The sequence below is a fragment of the Phyllostomus hastatus genome, unplaced genomic scaffold, assembly GCF_019186645.2.
Source record: "Phyllostomus hastatus isolate PE091 unplaced genomic scaffold, TTU_PhHast_1.1 phas_scaffold_39, whole genome shotgun sequence".
In the NCBI taxonomy this organism is placed as follows: domain Eukaryota; kingdom Metazoa; phylum Chordata; class Mammalia; order Chiroptera; family Phyllostomidae; genus Phyllostomus; species Phyllostomus hastatus.
In genome coordinates, this window is record NW_025334028.1 from 10507972 (window position 1) to 10530470 (window position 22499).

A 22499-nucleotide genomic window follows, 5' to 3' on the forward strand; every position below is an offset into this window, starting at 1 on the left:
TTTGTTCAAACCCATATGATAATACAACAACAGAAGTGAATCCCAATGTAAACTATGGGCTTTAGTGATTATGATGTGTCAATGCAGGTTCATCAATTGCAATAAATGTACCACTGAGGTGGGGATGTTGGTAAGGGGGGAAGCCATGCATGGAAAATCTCTGTACCTGCCTCTAGATTTGCTATGAATCTAAAACTGCTAAAAAAAAAAAAGTCTTCATCTCATCCTTTAAAAGTGTTTTTAAATTAACATTACTAACATAGCAGTAATTCATATAACAAATACAAATATTGACATAAATAATTTTCTTTTATAAATATAAATATACATATATATTTGTAATGAATGTCCTAAACTTTTACTTATAAGTCTAAGCCATAAAATTGAAAATCATTATACTAATAATTTCATGCTAAGTACATTTAATTGCTACACTAGTTATGACTATCTAACAGAAATGCTTATCAACCTAGTAACAGCTAAAATAGATCTTGATTTGTCATCATTTCAATTGGCCACTCAAAATTGTCATTCTTTTATGACAATTTTAGGACCAAGGATCACAGAATCTGTTTGGAAACATTCAGAAAATATTTTTAAAATACCATTTTTCTGATGGGTAACAATGTTTTAAACATTGAACTTTAAAAGTCTCAGGAACATTTGTGACACCATTTATACTTCTTTAGAATGTAGGGGACTTTATTTGCTAGTTAGCACATATTTCTTCATTTCCTGTGAAAATATTCAAATGAAATTTTCTAAATTGCACTAATAACAGCTAGTAGTCCTCTGAATCCCTGAGGGTTTTTTATGGCTATTGTATGATGAATACTTTTTGAAACCAGAAAAAGTGGTTACAGGTAGTTTTACATATTGTTAGCAAATGGGTAACAAATTACAAATATTGCTCACAGTTTTATTTTTCTTCAACTGAATGTATTTTCCCTCCCAGTGATGCAATTTATTTATGGGTTTTTTGTTTGTGTGTGTGTGTGCATGCATGTGTGACTAATTGACACAGTGTGTTCCCTTTAAAAATATAATTTAAATCTATTCCACTTACCAAACTATTCCCTGAGCCCCAGAGCCAATAGGTTTTAGATTCTGGTAACGCTTGAGAACTGTGAAGGTTGAGTCTCCTACTTCCACGCTGTAGAATTGGTTGTCAACTTTGCTTTTGCTCATGTTGTAATGTTTGGCAATATATGACACATCCACTTGTTTGTCAAATCCCTGTGAAAAAGAATAATGATAACATGAGACAAGTGAATGACCAAAATAATGAGCTACAGAGAAACCTGTTCTTTTCATGATACTAATATTTAGTCATCTATCACATTGAAAAATGATGTATTCATCCATATAAGATTACCTGGCATAATTACAATTTTTTTCAATATTAAAACTATTTATAATAAAATAATCCTAGATTAAATCTGCATAACTTTTCCTGAAATGTTTCATTAAAAACTGTTCATATTTTGGAGCCAACATCTACTGGACATATACTGGTCCCAGGGACTATGCTAGATACTTGAGGCAAACCCTGACCAACCATTATAATAGCCATACAAGGAAAAATAACAGAATGTATCTCTGAGGTCTGTCTAGAAAAAGCCCAACCACTGCTATGAGAACAGTTTGTGTGACATTGGTGTAACTTGGCAGCCAAAGAGAGTGGACTGGAATGTACACGTGTGAACAATACAACTTCACTGTACTAATCAGTGGAGGAAGTAGATGCCATCAAATAAGGATGTGTACTGTGTGACCATTGTATTCAAAATGACTGAGTAAGAAAGCAATGAATCTGCCTCAAATTTTGCATTAAGCTTGAAGATTCCTCTGCGGAAACTATTTTGATGATTCAGAAGGCCACAGCTATGGGCAACTGGTGATTGGCAGCTTCATCACAACATATCCACTTATACATCATGTCTCATGCAGAGTTTTTTGGCAAAACATCAAATCACCCAGGTGACTCAGGCCCCCTTATTCCCAGATTTGGTGCCCTGTGACTTCTGGCTTTTCCTAAAACTAAAATCACCATTGAAAGGGAAGAGATTTCAAACAAGAGATTCAGGAAAATATGATGGGGCAGCTGATGGTAATTGGGAGAACTATGTGAGGTCTCAAGTTGCCTACCCTGAAGGGGACTGAGGAATCACTGTCCTATGTACAATGTTTCTTGTATCTTCTTCATAAATGTCTCTATGTTTCATAGTACTTGGATGGATACTTTCTGGACAGACTTCTTACATTACTTTCTCAGGAAGAACTGTGGTACAAAATAATGTGTAGCTTTAATTTTTTAATTAGGTAAATTTTTATTAAATAGTATTGACTTCATTTATTCTTAATAATATTAAAGATGTTATTAATGCAGGGTGATGTTATTACCCTGCATTAAATTCTGAACAATTTTAGTCCAAATTAAGATGATTCTAAAATATTAAACTCTTTATTCTTTATAATCTTAGATATTAAATCTCAATTGTTGTACCTTTTGTTTTTATCTTTAAGATAAGCTCTTCTATCAATTATATTTACCAATTGAAGAATCTGTCTTTGAAATTTTAAATCATGATTTATGGATGTATATAATGTAAATATCCATTATCCATTATTTTTGTTTACCCAGAAATGACCTCATATTTCACTCTATGATATTAAATACTATAGATTTTATAGCTAGAAGGGACCTTACAGAATATTGTCTAACCTTGAGGCACACATGCCTACCCTGTAGTTATCTCCTCTCATTCTTAGTGATTTTTTTTACTTTTTTATTTATTTACTTTTAGAGAGGGAAGGGAGGGAGGGGGAGAGAGAGAGAGAGAGAGAGAGAGAGAGAGAGAGAGAAACATCAGTGTGCAGTTGCTGGGGGTCATGGCCTGCAACCCAGGCATGTACCCTGACTGGGAATCGAACCTGCGACACTTTGGTTCCCAGTCTGCGCTCAATCCACTGAGCTCTGCCAGCCAGGGCTTCCTTCTTAGTGATTTTGTTCAGGTTTTGAGCACTCACACATTTTGTGGGTTCCCCCCACAATCCCAGCAATTGAAAATTGAAAGATCTATACCATTAGAGGAGGCATAACCCTTAGCAGGCATTTTGGGAAATTCATGCATGTTTTTATGTGCCACATGATAAGGGAAGTGGCTTAAATTTAGTTGGCTTATCGAACAATACTGCTTTTTCTGCAATGAGTGGGACATTTACCTCATCTGGAAACTTGTTACAAATACAAATGTTCACTCCAACTTCACACTGATTGAACCAGTAACTCAGTGGGGCAGGAACCAATAATCTGCTTTAATAAGCCCTCTGAGTATTCTGATGCATGTTGAGAGCCACTCACTTGGAGGGGTTTACCCCTCAAGATTGTAAAACAGATCATATCGCTCTGCCTGAGATATTTTAAAAATAAACACTTATTAAGCAGCAGAAACAGTATTTCTGCATCTGCCACAGGGAGCATATTGTGTGTCTCTTAAACTGCTAGATTCTATTGCTCGTGCATGGCACACACAAACTGGAAACCAGGGTCCTAGTTAGGACGAGGATAACCCAGCAAATACCTCAGTGCTCTCATAGGATAAATTATTGCATCATACCAATTGTTCACACTCCTGAGAAATCCTCTTGGTTCTTTTGCAGTGCATATCTACAACAGGACTATTTATATAATGGGGAAACTACATATTGACTTGGTTGTAGTTTGGTAAAATGGTTAAGTAATCACAGATTTTATACCAGGAGCAAAACTTTTAGCAACAGGAGAATTCCCAGTCAAAAAGATACAAATAAAAACTTTTCAAATGAAATGCCTAATGCTCTGACATATTTTCTAATTACTCAGTAATCTTTTATTTTCATTCCAGAGCACATAATTTCTCACAATAAGATTGAAAATCATCATTACAATATTTGTGAATTCATACACAATTTTCTTTCAAGTATCCTCTTTTTATTTAATTTTGAATTAAACTTTAAACTAAATCTAAAAGTTAGAAAATATATTCTTGGAAGTACCTCCAATAATTGGGAAAAGGCTATTTTAATTATCAGCAGTAAGACATAGGGATAACAAGATTAGAAATTTTCTTGGATGGCAAATATGTTGTTGATGAATTTCCTCCAGATCTCATTTGCATCCTAAGCCTACAAATCCAAATTGAGTTTCTAAAAGCTCAGAAGATATTTATTGCAGTATATTTTATCCCCAATTTCCATGTACTCTTCCTTGTCATAACTATAGAGCTCAAACTTTTCTCTAAGTGCCTATGAAAATGTACCATTAAGCATGCTATGGAAAAATATTATCAATGCTAAAAACATTTCTTCAGCTCTATGTTTTAGAATATCCTTAGCTCAGGTTACATAACTTACGATCTGAACCTAAGAAGAGAAGAAACAAAGAGTGCTGATGATTAGAACCCAAAAAGAGAAAACCAAAAAAATCATATTGAGAAGGCCAATACAATGGCTTAAGGCAGAGAACCTGAAGTTTTGTTTGTTTTTGTTTGTTTTTTATTTTTACTATAATTTTATTGATTTGGAGGTTTTGAGTATGCTGGCTATTTCCCACTATCGGCTTCTAGAGGGTAGAGGCCAGGGGTGCTGCTGAGACATCTTCCAATGCCTAAGACAGCCCCACAGCAAAGAATTTTTTGGCCAAAATGTCAACAGTACCAAGAAACTTCACAAACCACTTTCGAACATTCTATCAGTCACAACACCTTTTCCACACACTACACAAATCTTTTCTTTGGTTTCAGTTGCATTTTTATCTTTCTTGAAATAATAAAGCACAATATACCAAAAATGTTGTGTATTTTCTTCCATCTTTAATATAAAAGTGACTGCAAAAAGATTCACCAATTTTAATGTGTTTTTTTTTTTAAATGCATGCTCTTATACGGCTGTCACAATACAATCTAACCAAAATCATTTTGGGTATTTTTATTGTTGTTTGTTTTTGTTTTTGGAAGAAATAGATACTTTATTTTGGAGTAGTAGTTTAGTAATCTGTGTACAAAATAAGAAAATAGTACAGGAAAAGATAAAATCTTTTTCCATTATCAGTTCAGGTGATTTTTTTCTTTTTTTTTCCTTCCCTCAAAATGATGAATCAGGTTTTATCTTTTATGTCATTGTCTTTACATAAATATATACATTTTTTTAAGTTTTAACATGAATCAAAACTACCTGAGGAGCTTGTGAAACAGACTACTGAGTTCCATTGCAAAGTTTCTGATACAATGGAACAGTTGTAGGGCTAAGAGTTTGTATTTCTAAGAAGCTCCACAGTTTCAGAATGACTATTTTATTTTATTTAAATTTTATTTTTCGGTTATAGTTTACATTCAATGTTATTTTGTATTAGTCTTAGGTATACAGCATAGTGGTTAGATAATCACATACTTTACAAAGTGATCCCCCCAATTTTTCCAGCACCCTCCTGGCATCATACAGAGTTATTACAATATAATTTACAATATTCCCTATGCTGTACTTTATATCCCCATGACTATTTTGTAACTACCAATTTGTACTTGTTAATCCATTCACCTTTTTACCCAGTCTCCCAACCACTTGGCAACTATCAGTCTCAGAACCACTACAACCCTGGCTGGTGTGGCTCAGGGGGTTGAGTGCTGGCTTGTGAACCAAAAGGTCACCAGTTTGATTCCTGGTCAGGGCACATGCCTGAGTTGCAGGCCAGGTCCACCAGTTGGGGGACTGCAAGAAGTAGCCATTCGATGTTTCTCTCACACATGTTTCTCTCCCTCTTTTTTTCTCTCCCTTCCCTTCTCTCTAAAAATAAATAAATAAAACCTTTTTAAAAATAGGGGAGATAAGAGATGTCACCATTAAAGAGGGCTGTTTGGAGAGGCAGAAACTGGAAGCAATGTAGGTCAAACCAAGTAAACTAAGGATGTGGATGTTAAAAATGTTATTAGGATGACTCTCCTTGATATTGGCAGCTGTTTAAGCAGGCCCAGCTGTCATAATCCCAGAAATATGCTTTCCTATCTCAGGGTGCAATACAGTGCCTGACCGGGATTCTCTCAACTAGCTAATGAAAATAGGCATTCCCTCACTTCTCTATGCTAAACTCATGCTAAAACATTTGGGAAGAATGTCTGATATTCACAGGTATTCATAAATGCTCATCAAAATGGAAAGTCCCTTTCCAGAAAAGAAATTAATATGTAGATTAAGAGAGAATTAAAAAGAAGTAGTAATATATTTAAAAATTACAAAAAACTACAGTGGTAACTTTTGAAGATCAATATGGTACAAAATAACAATAGGTTTAAAATAGTTTATTCTATTGATCAAAACATTTTTTAAAATAATTCCCCCACTGAATATTAACCTTGTATTTGAAATGACTCAACAATCATTTTTATGTGGATATAACAGAATTTTCTTTGCAAAAATTCAAAGCAAACTCATTTCCTTTCCATCTCCCATCTGCTAAAAAAATTTAAAGCTGAGTTAAAAGAAGGTTTTCTTGCCACTGCCATTTGGTAGGCAGAGAGGAAGTCTGAATATAATCTGTTCTGCAAAAAGACTGCATTCCATGTAGACCTGTAAAAAAGGGCCTTGTGCAATGAGGCCCCTTCATCAGCTCAGTTACTAGCTTTAGCTATGAAGCTTTGCAGAGAAAAATGTCCCATATTACTGACCTTATCCTGCAGGTGTCCAAAGCTTTGATTGCATTTTTTCTCCAATGTAATAACCTGTATTCCAGAAGCACCCCCCCCCCATTTTTCATTTATGCATGACTGTCCTATGTTACTGCTAATTAATTTTTGAGGAGAGGAGAAAACATTGAGGTTTAAGAATTTTTAGAGGTTAAGCATCCTTGGCTTCTTTTGAATGATATAGCTGGAAAATGGCACCATGCCTGGATGAGTTCTACACTCAATAGCGACAAAACCTTGAACTAGTGATTTTATCCTTTTGTTCGCTTATCATGTATGAGTATATTCTGTGTAGATCCAGGAAAGGATTTGTGCAGTTTACCATAAAACATAGAGGAACATTAAAACAAATCCAGTTTTAAGAACAAATGTCAAATAAATCACAGGCTGGGAGATGACAATTTTACTAGAAGACAAGTTATGAATATCTACTGCCTGGAGCACAAAACTTAATGCTGTGCTTCTGGAAGCCAAAGGAAAAAATAATCTCAACACAACAAAACCACAATGAGTGGCAAGTTTTGATTCATTAATCTCATACATTTATCATACAAGTTCACAGGAAAAGTAAAATTTCTCTAGCACTTAATTCAGGAAAAATATATTCAATAGTTCTTTGTATAATAAACCTGGAATCAAACAACAGGCATTAGATACAATATTTTTTAATGAAAGACACAAAAAGAAAGGTGAACCAGTATTAATTGCTTACTCCCTAAATGTGAACTTTGTGTTCTGTTGTATACTATATTTAACACTAACAACAGCTGAGAAAAGTGGCAGGCAGAGTCATTAATTGGCTCAAAGTCTTAGAATTATTAATTAGTGGTATGAATTAATATGAACTGAAGTTCATCCAACTCCAAAACCTGTTCTCTTTCCTTTATTTTTTTAACTAAACCACTCACTAGTTTGGCTAAAATAATTTTGAACAATGAGGTTGATTTCTTATGACAAGGTGAGCTATGGGAATAGAGCTTAGAAAATCAAAACAAATGAATACCATGTCCTTCTTTTATTTATGTCTTATCTCAGTCTAGAATTTGAATTTAATTGAACATTAAACAACTCAGAATTGAAGCAGACAATCTGGTGTTGGTGATGAACAGCTGGGTTTTCAGAACTGCATAGAAATTTAAAGGGCCTAATTTCATTTATTTGTTAAACATTTATTGAACACTTACTGTATGCCAGACATTATTAAAGGTGTTATGATATTATATTGATCCATTTCAACAGGACAGCCAAAAGAAATTAGCTACAAAATGTATCTCCAGAAATTTAACTGGTCAATCTGTATTCTTTTAATTTTGTCTTTTGGATACTGAAAAATCACTGCCTAAAGTGATGATTCTGCTTTTGGCACAAATGATATTGAGCTAGTCATTCTCATAGTTATGCCTAGCTTATTGAGGTCCTTCATGATCCCACTCCAAGATTGCTACATAAAGTTCCCCAAAACAATGCATGCTGTTCTGTTTGTTATGTGTTCAAAAGAATGTGTTTAACCTGTTTTAAATATGAATCACATTGTTTACATATTAGTTTTTAAAGGGGGAGATTTGAGACAATACTTAATGACATTTAGAATTAGGCTTTGCTCTGTCAAGAGCATATTTTCTCCACTGTTTCTTGAAGTGTTATTCCCTAAGGAGGATTAGAGCCTGGCATGTATGTGACTGTTGTATTGTATGGGCCCAAAGACAGTTATTCTATGGAATTAATGACTTATAACAAATCAATAACACAGTAAAAACTTTAAGACTTAAATTATGTTTAATCATTATTGTCAATTAAGTTGAAAAGCACATAAATCAATAGTAGAACAGGCATGGTTCTGCCTACCAGTTCTTTATATACGATGGAAGGAAATAAGTACTGCTTGAAAATCTGCTAAGCATGGGGCTGATACAAGCATAGGACCAGACACTGTACGGTAGGAGGTGTATAAATCATTTTACGTAAGAATTAGTATTCTCAGTTGCAATTGAGAAATCCTACACTGAGAGTATTAGAAAAGGGTAAAAACCCAGCTTTATCTAAGAATCCTGATTGAGAAGTCTTGGGCATGTTATTTTACAACCTTAGCCTTAGTGTCCTTATTTATGAAATAAGGGTAATTTGCTCCCTTTCATCAGTGAGAGTGTTATGTGAGATAATCTATGTAAAGCTCTTAGCATTGGATTAGCTTATAGAAAACTCTCAACAAAGCTTATTACTACAACTGTAATTATCATTGTTATTTAGAATTAAATAATATTTAAAGACACATAGCTAATTAGCAGTTTTAGAATGTTTTAACCAAATTTGTCCTAAGCCATAATGCCATCCCATGGCATTATGATACTGCTATAAAATCAGCATGTAACCCATGGGGTTCAGAATGCTCAGGTAATACAATATTTCATTTCTGTGTGTTCATCTGTGGTAGAGGCAGTAGTATGGTGATATCTGTGTGCTCCACTATGTTTCCCAGCCTCCTCTGCAGTCCTGTTGCGGCTATGTAACTATTGCTGGCAAGTGGACAACAGCAGAAGTGGCTGGAGTCACCAACATGCCCCCACAATCCATCACTTTTCACACACTGGTATCTTAGCTAGAACATCACAAGCTGGCAAAAGCCTAAATACCTGAGTCATATGATGGCAGAAGCTGAAACTCCTGACTCCTCAGATAAACGAGAGCACTTGATAACCTATACTAAACTTTGTAAACAGGAAATAAAATTTTGCTCAGGTAAGTCACTGAGATTTGAGGCCTATCTATTGCTGTGGTATGTCTTTCATTCAACAGATATTTACTTTGGTCTTCAAGTGCACCAAGCAATGTTCTAGGCACTAATAATATAAACCTTCTGCCTCCATGGAGCTCAATATTAAAGTTTCTCTTAGATCATCAAAGTTAGAATGCTGGCTTTGTTATCACAATGATCTAAATTACTATCACAATAATCTAAGCTAAACAAACTAAATTCATCTTTTGAGCTACATATTCCTAATTTTTCTACAACAAAAAAGAAGTATAAAACAGCAATAATAAATGATATCATATAATCAAGGCATGACATAGACACCACCCCGCAGTGTCCGCAGCATCATGGATGAGACATGAGACATTCACATGGACTACCGAGTCCTATGTAGGAAAAAGGACAGCCCGGCTACCCTCTCAAGGGGAGGGTGCCTCGGAGTGGCCTGGCCACTCCCTCAAAGGAGAGCGCCCCAATCCTTCCCTTTACAGAGCTTTTACTGGGTTTCGATTTGCCCAAGAATACAGGTAAAGTTCATTAATCATTGTCAGGCAGTAAGGATCAAACAACAGATAATGTTCAAAGAACTAAAAAGGGCTCTCACTGAGTTGGAGTCTTATCACCTAAAAAACTATAGAGCTTGAGGACCTAAATTCATTTCCTGCCCAGGCCTTCATAATCTAATTAAGAGCATCCTCAGCAAGTAGGTTTCGCAGGATTTTACATATTCCTTTTTCAGGCCTGATCATCCTGGGAAGTCTGCAGTCCCCAGTGTGGATTACACCACCCCTGGTTATTGTCACAGGCTTGAGTCGGGCAAAGGAGACAAAGGCAGCTGGGAGATTTAGATGTCTCACAGGCAGAATGAGGACTCAGGCTTTGTCAAAGCCGAGGGGTGAGGGGTGCTCACCCCGTCTTTCCACAGCCCCCCAAGTCCTTCCCTGGGGCCTCCACATGATCATGCCTGTCTTAAGTGATTCCCCCCTTGGGGAATCTTACCCATCATTGGCTAACTGATCAAGCACTGGGGGCCAGGCAAGAAGCAGAAGCAGCACTCCTGCCAGGGAGATAAGCTTGTCTCATTAGTGGTTTCTGATCTGGAGGTCTCTCACTCAGCCTTAGCCATGGAGGGTTACAGATCCTGAAACCAGGCAGGACAGTTCCCAACAAAGGCAGGTCAAAATTTCCAGACAAATAAATAAGAATTAAAAAAGATAAACTTTACAGGGTGGGTGTAAGAGGTTTTGTTTTATCATAAGGATAGTAAAAAGTCACTTAAGAATCGAAAGGTTTAAAGTTAGTTGTCTGGATTTCACTGACTTACCTCTAAAATATATCTTTGGATTTTTAGGAGAAAAAAATTAGAGTTTACCAAATGCTACCTTTAAGAATATAAAGAGCTTACATGAATCCATTCTAAGAAGACAAGCAACCCAATTAAAACATGGGAAAAGGACTTGAAAAGACACTTCTCCTAGGAGGACATACAGAGGATCCAGAGACACATGAAAAGATACTCAATATTGCTAGCTATCAGAGAGATGCAAATTAAAACCACTATGAGATACCATTTCACACCAGTCAGAATGGCCATAATAAACAAAGCAACAAATAACAAGTGTTGGAGAGGTTGTGGAGAAAAGGGAACCCTAGTGCACTGTTGGTGGGACTGCAGACTGGTGCAGCCACTATGGAAAACATATGGAATTTTCTCAGAAAACTAAAAATGGATCTGCCTTTTGACCCTGAAATTCCACTGCTGGGATTATATCCTAAGAACCCTGAAACACCAATCCAAAGAACCTATGCACCCCAGTGTTCATAGCAGCACAATTTACAATAGCCAAGTGCTGGAAGCAACCTAGGTGCCCGTCAGTAAATGAATGGATCAAAAAACTACGGTACATTTACACAATGGAATTCTATGCAGCAGAAAGAAAGGAGCTCCTTCCCTTTGCAACAGCATGGATGGAGCTGGAAAGCATTATGCTAAGCGAAATAAGCCAGGCAGTGAAAGACAAATACTATATGATCTCACCTTTAACAGGAACCTAAACAACAAAACAAAGAAACAAGCAAAATATAGCCAAAGACACTGAAATAGAGAACAGGCTGACAGAGACCAGAGGGGAGAGGGGAGGGAATTTCAGAGGAGAATTGTTAGGGTTTACAGGAACAAATATAAAGGACACATGGACAAAAACTAGGGAGGGGGGTGGAAATGGGAGGGAGGTGGGGAGGGAGGGGTGGGTGGGCTAGGATGGGAGTAAAGGACAGAAAACTGTACTTGAACAATGATTAAAATAAAATTGGAACCCCCTCAAAAAAGAATATGAAACACACCCTGTTTTCACTTACACAATAAAGAATATTATTCTTAAATATAATCATATTATTATCATTCTTTCATTGTACAATTATAAAAAGATCTAATTAGTTTTAAACTTTAGTAGTTCCACATTCTCCAAAGTCTTGGTTTTCATATTTTTGAATATATACCTTTTTAACTGCCTTGACCTTCTTTGGTATAAGTTAGAGATATATAGAGTATATAGCCAAATAAGTATTCATTTGTAGAGAAGATGAACAAAAGAAGTGTTGAATGACACAGTCTAGACTAGAACTGATTTTTGAACCTAGAACCAAAATGGACATTATTCCTTTTCATTTACTGAAAAATTCATCTGCACAGATAATTCCACAGAAAAGCAAAATTATCACTTAATATATTTTTTCAAAGCCTCACATCAGAATAATAATAAAATGAAAATAGTGCATTTAAAGAATTAGTTGATTACTTAAGAATACTATATAGATCAAGATGAAATATACAAGTTGATGCTTTTCTTTAGAGTGTAATTAACCATACACTGAAAATCATGGATATTCTGGGATATTTTACAGCACAACTATTTTGAAAGATGTAAGCAATGACTTAATTTAATCTTATTAATACCTCAGCCATGACTAATCTTGTAATATTTAAAAGCTACATTAACATTTGGGTTAAGACCATTCAACAACAAGTCAAGTCCAACCTTTTGTGCTTCAAGCAAACCAAACACATACCACTAACCAATACAGAAAAGTTCATCATTACAAAACCTAATCTTGGAACCTTCACATTATTTGTTAGCTAGTCTTTAGTAACCTAGTTGATTCTATTCATTAATTGGATTACTTAATACATTTTTAGAAAAATATCTACCCAAGAAATAAGACATAAATCTGACACTAAATTTACTCTTGAAAATTTGAAATTTGCTATAGCCATCCTCACAGGTAGGCATATAAAAAAAACTATTGTTAAGCAACCTGAAACATTTACTCATAAAAGTAGGTAGGTTTGTTATTATCCTGATAGTATACATATAATGTAAATGATTAATTTCATTATTCATAATGTTCTGTGTTTCTACAGTAGTTTGCTGTGCCTTTAGTTATTCACCCACAGGCAGTCCATGCACTAAAAAATGTATATTGGGATTTTAGAAAATGAATGCAAAATGAAATATATCAATGCAGGTATAAAAGAATGTCAGGGCTGACCTCCTTTATGTAATATACAAGGCAGGAAACTCTTTAAAAAGAGAACTAAAAAATTCTCTTTCCCTGTTACATGAAAAACTAAACTAGTAAAGAAAAGTTTTATCAGTTTATATTTCAAAAGCATATATGACCATTGATTTAAAAAACACCAAAACCCTCAAATATACCCATGGTTAATCTAATGATTCCCTTAAACCATGTTTATATGAAGTCAGCTTCTGAATTTAGTATTTGGGGATGACAGACAACCTCTCCAAAAATCTAAAATGTAGAAACAAGTCCCTGGCCAGGTAGCTCAGTCGGTTAGAACATCGTCCCAATATGCCAAGGTTGCAGGTTCTATCTCCAGTCAGGGCACATACATGAATCAACCAATGAATGCATAAATAAGTGGAACAACAAATAGATATGTCTCCTCTCCTCTCCTCTCCCCTCCCCTCCCCTCCCCTCCCCTCCCCTCCTCTCCCCTCCCCTCCCCTTCTGTCTTTGTCTCTCATCAGTAAATAAAAAGTTTGTTATGGTGGAAAAAAAGAAAGGCAGGGAAGTTGAGTTGGCAGTGTAGGATTAGAAGAGACAATTTAAAATAGGATAGTCAGGAAAATCTTCCTTAAAAATGACATTTGAGCAAAGCCCTGAAGTGGGTGAAGGAGTGGGTCAAGTGAATAATAAAGGAAGCACATTTCAGGGAGGTGTCTCTAGTGACTACATGGTCAAGGCTTGTCTATTTATTACAAGAATTTGAGTTTTTACCACAAGTGAAATGGGAAAACATTGAAAGATTTTTCTGTTTTGTTTTGTTTTTAGTCAAAGCATGACATGATCTCACCTGTATTTTCCAAATATCACTCTTGCTGTTTTCAGTGCTACTTGGGGATGAGTTAATTGGAAGTTCTTGCAATAATCCAGACAAGATGTAATGGTCTCTTAGATCAGACTGGTAATGGCGAGAATGGCAAGTGGTGAGACTCCAGATATATTTTGAATGTAGAGCTAACAGAATTTGCTGACAGATTGGATGTGAAGTGTTGCCCAAAAATGACTCCAAAGATTTTGTTCTAAGCAACTGGAAAGATGGATTTAGCATTTACTCAATTAGAGCAGAGGAATTTTGGAGGAAAGATCAAGGGCTTGGTTTGGAATGTGCCTAGTTTGATATGCCCCCTTAGAGGTCTAAGCAGAGATGAGATGTAGAACAGGCAGTTGAATCTACAAGTCTGGTTTTGCAGGAAGGTTCAGGTAGGACATATAACTGCAGGAGTATTCAAGATATTGATAATAACTAAAACACTGGAACTCAATGGGAGCTCCAGAAGAGTAAATGTAAATTTATTTAAAATGTAGTTATTTATTTAACAAACATGTTTTCCAGCACTATTCTCAGTGCTCTGCAAGTATCACCTAATTTAGTTTTCATAACTGTAGATCAGTCATATTATTTTCCCCTTTTCCCACATAAGGAAACAAGCACAGGAGACTAATTTGCTCAAGATTACAAGTAAATGGCCAATAAGTGGTAGATCTATAATTTCTATCCAAGATGTCTTGTCCAGATCCAGAGTTCTTAGAAGAGAAGTTATGTACAGGCCTTGAGGCTTTAGTCACTACATCTGGAGGTTTGGAAGATGAGGCAGATCAATAAATCTTATTCATAGCAGGTAACACATTTTACTTTTCCATAGTAATTCTATGCTCGGGGAGAGTAAATGCACCAATGTTTTGTTTCCCTTTATATTTTTGTATATTTTCTTTTTTTTTTAAACATCAATGACCTTTAATTTTTTTAAGATTTTATTTATTTATTTTTAGAGAAGGAAGGGAGGGAGATAGAGAGAGAGAGAAACATCAATGTGTGGTTGCTGGGGGTTATGGCCTGCAACCCAGGCATGTACCCTGGCTGGGAATCGAACCTGGGACACTTTGGTTCCCAGCCTGCACTCAATCCACTGAGCTATGCCAGCCAGGGCTTATATTTTTGTATATTTTCAATAATAATCAAATATTAGCAGAATCAGAAAAAATTGTACTAAAATAATAGAAGCTGCAGAGTAATTGTTTAAACCTCGTTTCAGTGGAGATGTATCATTCTCTACTTGCAGCACAGTTAAATGAGAAAACACAGAGGAAATTATCACAGAGAGACTGATGTGAAGTTCTATGCTTGGGGCATAAACAGAGTTACCATAAAATTTATTTTCCAAGAACCACTCCTGAAAATAAAAGGGAGCACTATTAACTGCACATTGACAAGAGGCTTAGGTTAGGACTTCCCTAAACCTAAGGGTATATTACCTAAGGGTATACCTAAATATACCCTAAACATATGTAATAAGCATAGATACCTTGGGCAGCCTCTTTCTTAAGAACAGCTCATATTATACGAGAGAACAGACTCTCACCTGATCCATTCACACTGCCAATTATTAATGGTTGACAGCTTCTTACTGATCATTATAGGTGAAATGTATTTATTCAATTTATTATTTATTTGTCATTATTGTTATTTAGATTTTATTACTAATCTGCATGTTATTGCATATGAGTATTGGAGCTCATCTACTTGGGGCTCATCAGCCCTTAGGATGAGGAATAACAGAGACTTAAGCTCTTTTCATGATTAAAGCCTCATTTCAAAGATTTGAAAAGAAATATTAAAAATGTTAAGTATAAGTGAAGCCTAGTCAGAAATCACTTTACAAAGTGATTAAATACTATATTTATAGTCATTAAAAAAATTCTCTTCATTCCAATTCTAAATGAAATGAACTAGGGAGAAAAAAAAATCTCAATATCCATTTCTATTTCCTATGCTACTTTTAATATTACATATGTACTTAATTTGGTGTGGAACATGTGCAGGATGGAATGGCAAAATGGAAATACAAGGGAATATACTGTACCTTGTTTTACCTGTAAGGAACACACACCTGACAAAAGGCAATTTTCACATCCAAGGTTGGTTCACTGCAGTAGTATAGTAAATGGAGGCTCATAAATACCTATAGAAAAAAAGGAGGGGCATGAATTTCCAAGTCACCTAATTGTTCATTATTAAATAATATAAACTTTAATATAATTTGAATTATACCCAAGGAGCTATGTAAAACACTTCAGCATAATCCTTATTCAGACTACAACTAGAAACTTTTCATAAATTGTAAATACTAAATAATAAGATAAAGTAAAAATGACCTGTCTTATGTAATGATTGACATCATTATAATCATCAAGAACAGATATAAGAATTTGGGTATACCTAATGAATTAAGGTAAGTGTATACTATCTATTATACAGCAATTTAAGTTTTAGTCTTCTAATTAAAAAAAAATTCCCAAATATATTTTCAAGAGTTTATATGACGATGTTTATTACAGAAAAAAAGGACTATTAAAATATAATTTATAACAAAATTACATTCAGGAATTGGAATAATTGAATTAGAGCTTATGATAATATACATTGCTTTGTTTAATAACCATATAATCACAGACTAAAGAAAATAGGGTACTATGTTAACATCTGTTTAATCTTGGTAGTAAGTATAAATATTTCAATTATATTATTTTCTGTATGTTTGAAATATTTTATAATTCTCTAAAGTTTTATGGAGAGGATAAAAATTATCTAATGTTGTAAATGCTAAATTGGACACTGGGTTATTGAGAATGATGAGGCAGCATGAGAGAAACCCAAATGAAATCTTAGTTTAGTTAAATTTATTGAATGTTTATTGTGTGCAAGACACAATTCTGTGAGATTAAAGAATTTTAAAACCACATTGATACAAGACTTGTTTCTGGCAATATGAAAGATTAGATATCCTGAAAACCACTCTCAAAGCAAAATGCAAAAAGTTAGATGAAATATACAAATTACCTTTTAAAGTGCATAGTAGAGCTGCCTAAAAAGACAATCAAATTTCTGAGGTGTTGAAGACAATGTCAAAGCATTCATGTAGACAAGTAATGAGCTAAAGCTGCCACTTGTCCCCACGCTATCTGCTAATGTCTGAAGACTAGAACTTTAGTTTTTAAAGAGCAGCATGCAGGGTATAGGAAATAAAGCTTAGAACCTGTCTATGGTGAGTACCATGAGAGACACCTACAAAAACTTCTGATAGGAAGTTTTAAACAAACTTCTGAAGCAAGCAAAAACGATCCCAGAAGGAAGGTCTGAATTGCAAGAAAAAAATATTTTACATTGGAACTTGTACAGATTTTTTTAAATTTAAGGAAGAATGAAAGAACAAGAATATGTAAGACATTCTTGAAGAACAAGGTGGGCATTTGTGAGGGGTGAGAGAGAATTGCTCTCCCACAGATCAAGGTTTATTTTAAAGTTCTACCAAGTAAAGGTATGTGGGGTTGATGCAGAGGTCGACCATCAATTAAAGGAATAGAGAGCCCAGAAACACATATACATATATAGAAACCTGATTATGTTATATTATGTTAATATAGTCACTTAAGCCTAATTATATTAAAGTTATCTGGGGATGAAAAAAAACACTATGCATTAAATCCTGCTGAGACAATTGGTCATGAACATGGGGGAGCAGAGGGAGAAAGCACATCCCTGTTGGGAAACAATTCTGCATGGGCCTCTCACATTTCTTCATGACTTTCAAACAGAAGCACTGGTCACCTTTATTCCAGACTATCTTTTTAAGGAATGTTATACAACAAACAGCCTTGGAAGAGTAAGATAGTATCTCCCTCTGAAGCAAAGGCCAATTTTATTACTTTCCAGTATAATATAGATAAGGTGTCCCCTCTGGGGCAAAGGTAAGGCATGTTACTACCCATTATAAAAGATTTGGATTCCCTTAGGTTGGGGTTCATCTTTTACAACATAAATGTGTGTGCAGAAGCCACTTGACCTTCTCTGAGGCACCCTGTGGGAACTGGGGTCTGAGAAATTGTCAGTAATGCTGACACTCTAGCTACTGCTATTGATGTAACCCAGGAATCTTGTGTCTTCTGCCAGTAGCCATGAAACCAGGGCAGGCTAATTTGCAAGTACTGTAACATCTCAGACCCTGCAGAGTTCTTGGCCATCCCCAGCTCATATTGTATGAAAAGCAACTACAGAAGGACTAAAGTTTTTAGGAAAGGCCAAACTTTAAATATTATAGAAGGAAATATAGTTGGATATCTGAGAAATACATCATAAATATATGTTAAATTACACAGAAAATTATTAATAAAATGGGCTATTTAAAATTTATCATTTCTGTTTATGACAAAATCCAATACAGAAAAAAGTATGCCACAAATTTAAAAAATATATTTGAAATATATATAACCAGTGGAAAATTTATCCAGATTTTATAAAAAGCTGCTAAAAGACCAGAAGAAAAATACAAAGAAGGGGCAAGAAAAAATAAAAGAGTGAGCAAAAAATATGGAAGACATTTAGTAGAAAAAGAAATATGTGTAAATTAAAACTGCATTGAGATACTATTTTACACTCATCAAATTGTTAAAAGTTGAAAACTATGATAACATTCAGTATTTTCAAAGTGATAGATAAGGTGGAAATATGTATTCACTGCTGACAGGTGGCAACTGGAACAACCCAATTTAGAAGGAAAATAGCATTATATAGTGAAGTGCATAGCTTACCACCCAACAATCCACTTCTATACATACTCCCAAAGAAACTCTTGTGTTTTGCTACCAGGATATATGTAAAAGGAAGTTCATTAGAATATTTTTGTAACAACACAACAAATAAGTAATTAAAATTTAAACTGAAAAAATATTCATAGAGGGAACAATGTATAAATAAACCATGGTATATTCATTTAGTGGAATATCATATAGCAGTAAAATGGTTGAATAAAAAAACAAATCTCAACATGACAAAATATCTTAATCATGTTAAACAAATGAAAAGAACTCATGTCAATTTAAATTATGAAAGTTCCAACATATGCCCAATGAAATATTTATTCTGTAGGAATACTTTTTTTGCTATGACAAGACTATAAAGAAAATCAGAAGAATAAAAAAATGCAAAATTCAAGAGATTAGATGGCTCTCCTGGGGGTGGGAAGAATGCCACTGGAAAGGAGCGTACAGGGGTTTCCCAAGATGTTCTTTATTTTATTTTACTTTTTATTTTATTTTACTTTACTTTATATAACTTTGTTTTTATTGTTGACTCTGTACAGATGTCCCCATTCCTCCCCTTTACCCATATTCATTCAGTCCCCGCCCCACTTCCCTCTGACCATCACCACATTGTTGTCTGTGTCTATGGTTTATGCACAGATGTTCTTTGGCTAATCTCTTCACCTTCTTTACCACACCCTTCCCCTCTGACAGCTGTCATTTCAAGTATCCATGCCTCTGTTTGTATTTTGTTTGTCAATTTTATTGTTCATTAGGTTTCACATATAAGTGAAATCATATGGTATTTGTCTTTCACCAACTGACTTATTTCACTTAGCATAACAATCTCCAGGTCCATCTATGCCATTACAAAAGGTAGGAGCTCCTTCTTTTTATGGGCATATAATATTCCACTGTATAAATGTACTACTGCTTTTGTATCCACTCATCTACTGATGGGCTCAAAGTATGCTTTATGTCTATTTCTTCTAGCTGGGTGGTAAAGTCATAGATGTTTGTTTCATTATTATTCTTTTTTTAAAACCCTACATATATTAATTATAAGCTATTTAATATGTCTGAAATATTTCATAATAAAGTTCAAGTGACACAAGAAAACTGTGGTCCTTCATTCTGCTGGGCATTGTAGTCTAGGTACAGATGTCTGATACAAATGCATTCAAAATATCGAATAACAGGAAATGATCTTAAGAACAAATGCTGAGGAGTGTAACATAGGACAATAGAACTTTTTGATGAAACCAGTAAACTACTGAGTAAAGAAATTCTGGATCTTTTCTACTTCTACACTTTCTGTTATATGAGAAAATAAATTCTCCCCCCAGATAAAATTCCTAAAATATTAAGTAAAAAGTAAGACAACAAAAGAAACAATTTACCCCTCGATTTGTAATCTAAGAGATTTTATTGCATTTTCCTAAGATTTATGTAAAACTGTTTACCTCTACTTCATATTTAAAATTTTTTAAATTTAATTTGAATTCAGGTATAACTTATACACAACAAAAATGGGGAGTTTTTAAGTATACGGTTTTAACAAATGAATGGATCCGTGTAACTCACATTCCAATGAAGATAAAGAACAGTCAAAACCTCTTTGTTCCCCACCCCTCAGGAACAAATGTTCTGACTTTGTTTTATTATAGATTACTTTTTCTTGTCCTAGAACTCATATAAGTGAAGTTATTGAGTTTGTACTCTTTTTTTTGTTGGGCTTCTTTTACTCAGCGACATGCTTTTAGTATTCACCCATGTTGGCATATCAGTAGCTATTCCTCTTTATTGCTGAGTAAATAAGGTATCACAGTTTATCCATTCTGCCTTTGGACATTTCAGGTGCTTCTATTTTTGGATGTTAATAATGCTGCACAAACATTTATATACATGTGTTTTTGCACATATATGTTTACATTTCTCTTTGGAAATATGTCTAGAAAAGGAATTGTTGCATCATGGGATAGGAACATGTTTAAGTTACGACAAAGAGCCATACACAGTCCTTGTCTACCCCCTGTAGCAGTGTATGTACATCCAGGGGTTTCACATCCTTGCTGATATTTGATGTTATCAGTTTTCTAAATTTTAATCATTCCAGCAGGTATTTAGTAATATTTTATGATTTTATTTTTTTCATTTTAGATGATCAATGATGGTGAGAACGTTTTTACCTGTGATTACTGGCCATTTACTTATCTTCTTTTGTCTAGGTGCCTTTTTAGGTATTTTGTCCACTTCATGGTGGAATATATGGAGGAAAAGGGTTGTCCTTTCATTTCAAATTGTAGATATTCTTCATCTGAGATAATTTTCTGTCAGATATACATATTTTTCAATATATTTTTCCATAGCTTGCATATTCAGCTTATTAATGCTAGCTTTTAGTGAATAATATTTAATTTTTATGAAATTTATTTTATCATTTAGTTTCCTTTTATTATTAGAGCTTTCTTGCTTTTGTTCACATCAAGTTCATAAAGATATTCTACCACATATTCTTCTTGAAGCTTTACATTTTTAATTTTACTTTTAGGTCTATGAAAACTCTCTAACTTTAATCCATGGCGCGATATATAAATTGAGGGTCATTTTTTTCTTCATGGCTTGTCAGCTGCTCAAGTATCCTTGCTAAAAAGATTTTCCTTTCCTATGGAGTTGCCATGCTGCTTTGCTCAAAATATCAAATAACCGTGCAAGTGTGGGTCTTTTCAGGATTGCACTCTATTCCATTGATCTGTTGTCTATCTCTATTCTGATACCATCCTACTTGATTACTATAGCTTTATAATGAGTCTTGAAATTGGGTATTTCTTCCATTGTTTTCTTTTTTTTTACTTAGGGGACTATTCTAAGTCTTTGCATTTATTCATGAATTTTATTTTTATTTTTTTGCTATTACTATATTTTATTGATGTATAATCTACATATTATGCACATATCTTATATATATGATTTGATGAATTTTAGCAAAATGAACACTCCCATGCAACCAGCACCCAATTCAAGAAATACAATGGTACCCACTCCCCTAGAAGCCTGCTTTCTACCCCTCCAATTATTGGGATAACATTGGTTAATAAAATTATACATGCTTCAATTGTACAATTCAATAATACATTCACATGAATTTTAAAATCATCCTAACATTTAAAAAACACCTATTGGATTTTTTCAATTATTTTTATTGTTGTTCAAATACAGTTGTGCCCATATTTCCCAATTGCTCTCCATTGCCCTGTGCACCTCCCCTCCCACCTTCAGCCCTTCCCTGTGTTATCCTTGTCCATGGGTCCTTCATATATGTTCCTCAACTTAACCCTTCACCTTCCCTCCCCCATTATGTCCCTTCCAACCCTTGCACTTGACCTATAGATCACATTGGGAAGAAAAAATCATTATACTGACTGTATTTATGCACAAGAATAGCAAATTTGTCAACTTACTTTAGTACTCTCTAATATATCCCAGGAATGATTTTGTAGTTTACAGTTTACATTTTAAGTTTATTCTTTAGCATTTATATTTTTGATACAATTATGAAAGTGGCATAATTATAATTTTCCTTTCATAAAACCTCATTTCTTTAAAAAAAGTAATTTTTGTAAATGATCTTGTATTTTGCATGGCTAAAATTACTTACTTTTACCAGAATCTTTCACTTTTTTCTTTTTTAATTTAATCTTTATTGTATCTTCCCATTACTATTTAGTCTCCTTATACCTCCACCCCCTGAGCAATCACCACACTGTTGTCCATGTCCCTGAGTCCTTTTGCTTTTTTTGCTCGATCCCTTTACTTTCTCACCTCCCACCCCAATAGCTGCCATCCAGCTCTCCATCTATGAGTCTGTC

The 22499-nt window shown here is 34.5% G+C and overlaps 1 protein-coding gene across 5 annotated transcripts in view; it reads right to left on the reverse strand.

Moving 5' to 3' along the window:
- MAPK10 (mitogen-activated protein kinase 10) overlaps positions 1 to 22499 on the reverse strand; it is a 331553-nt gene that overhangs the window by 133377 nt on the left and 175677 nt on the right. For 4 of the 5 annotated variants that reach the window (XM_045820360.1, XM_045820356.1, XM_045820357.1 and 1 more), the window contains 2 exons: positions 15942 to 16013; positions 1067 to 1236 (listed from right to left, as the gene is read on the reverse strand). In XM_045820360.1, coding sequence (XP_045676316.1) covers positions 1067 to 1236; positions 15942 to 16007 — 236 coding nt within the window. In that variant the 5' untranslated portion in view covers positions 16008 to 16013. Of the gene's footprint in view, positions 1 to 1066; positions 1237 to 15914; positions 16014 to 22499 lie in introns of all 5 variants that reach the window. The other variant, XM_045820358.1, reaches the window with a different exon arrangement.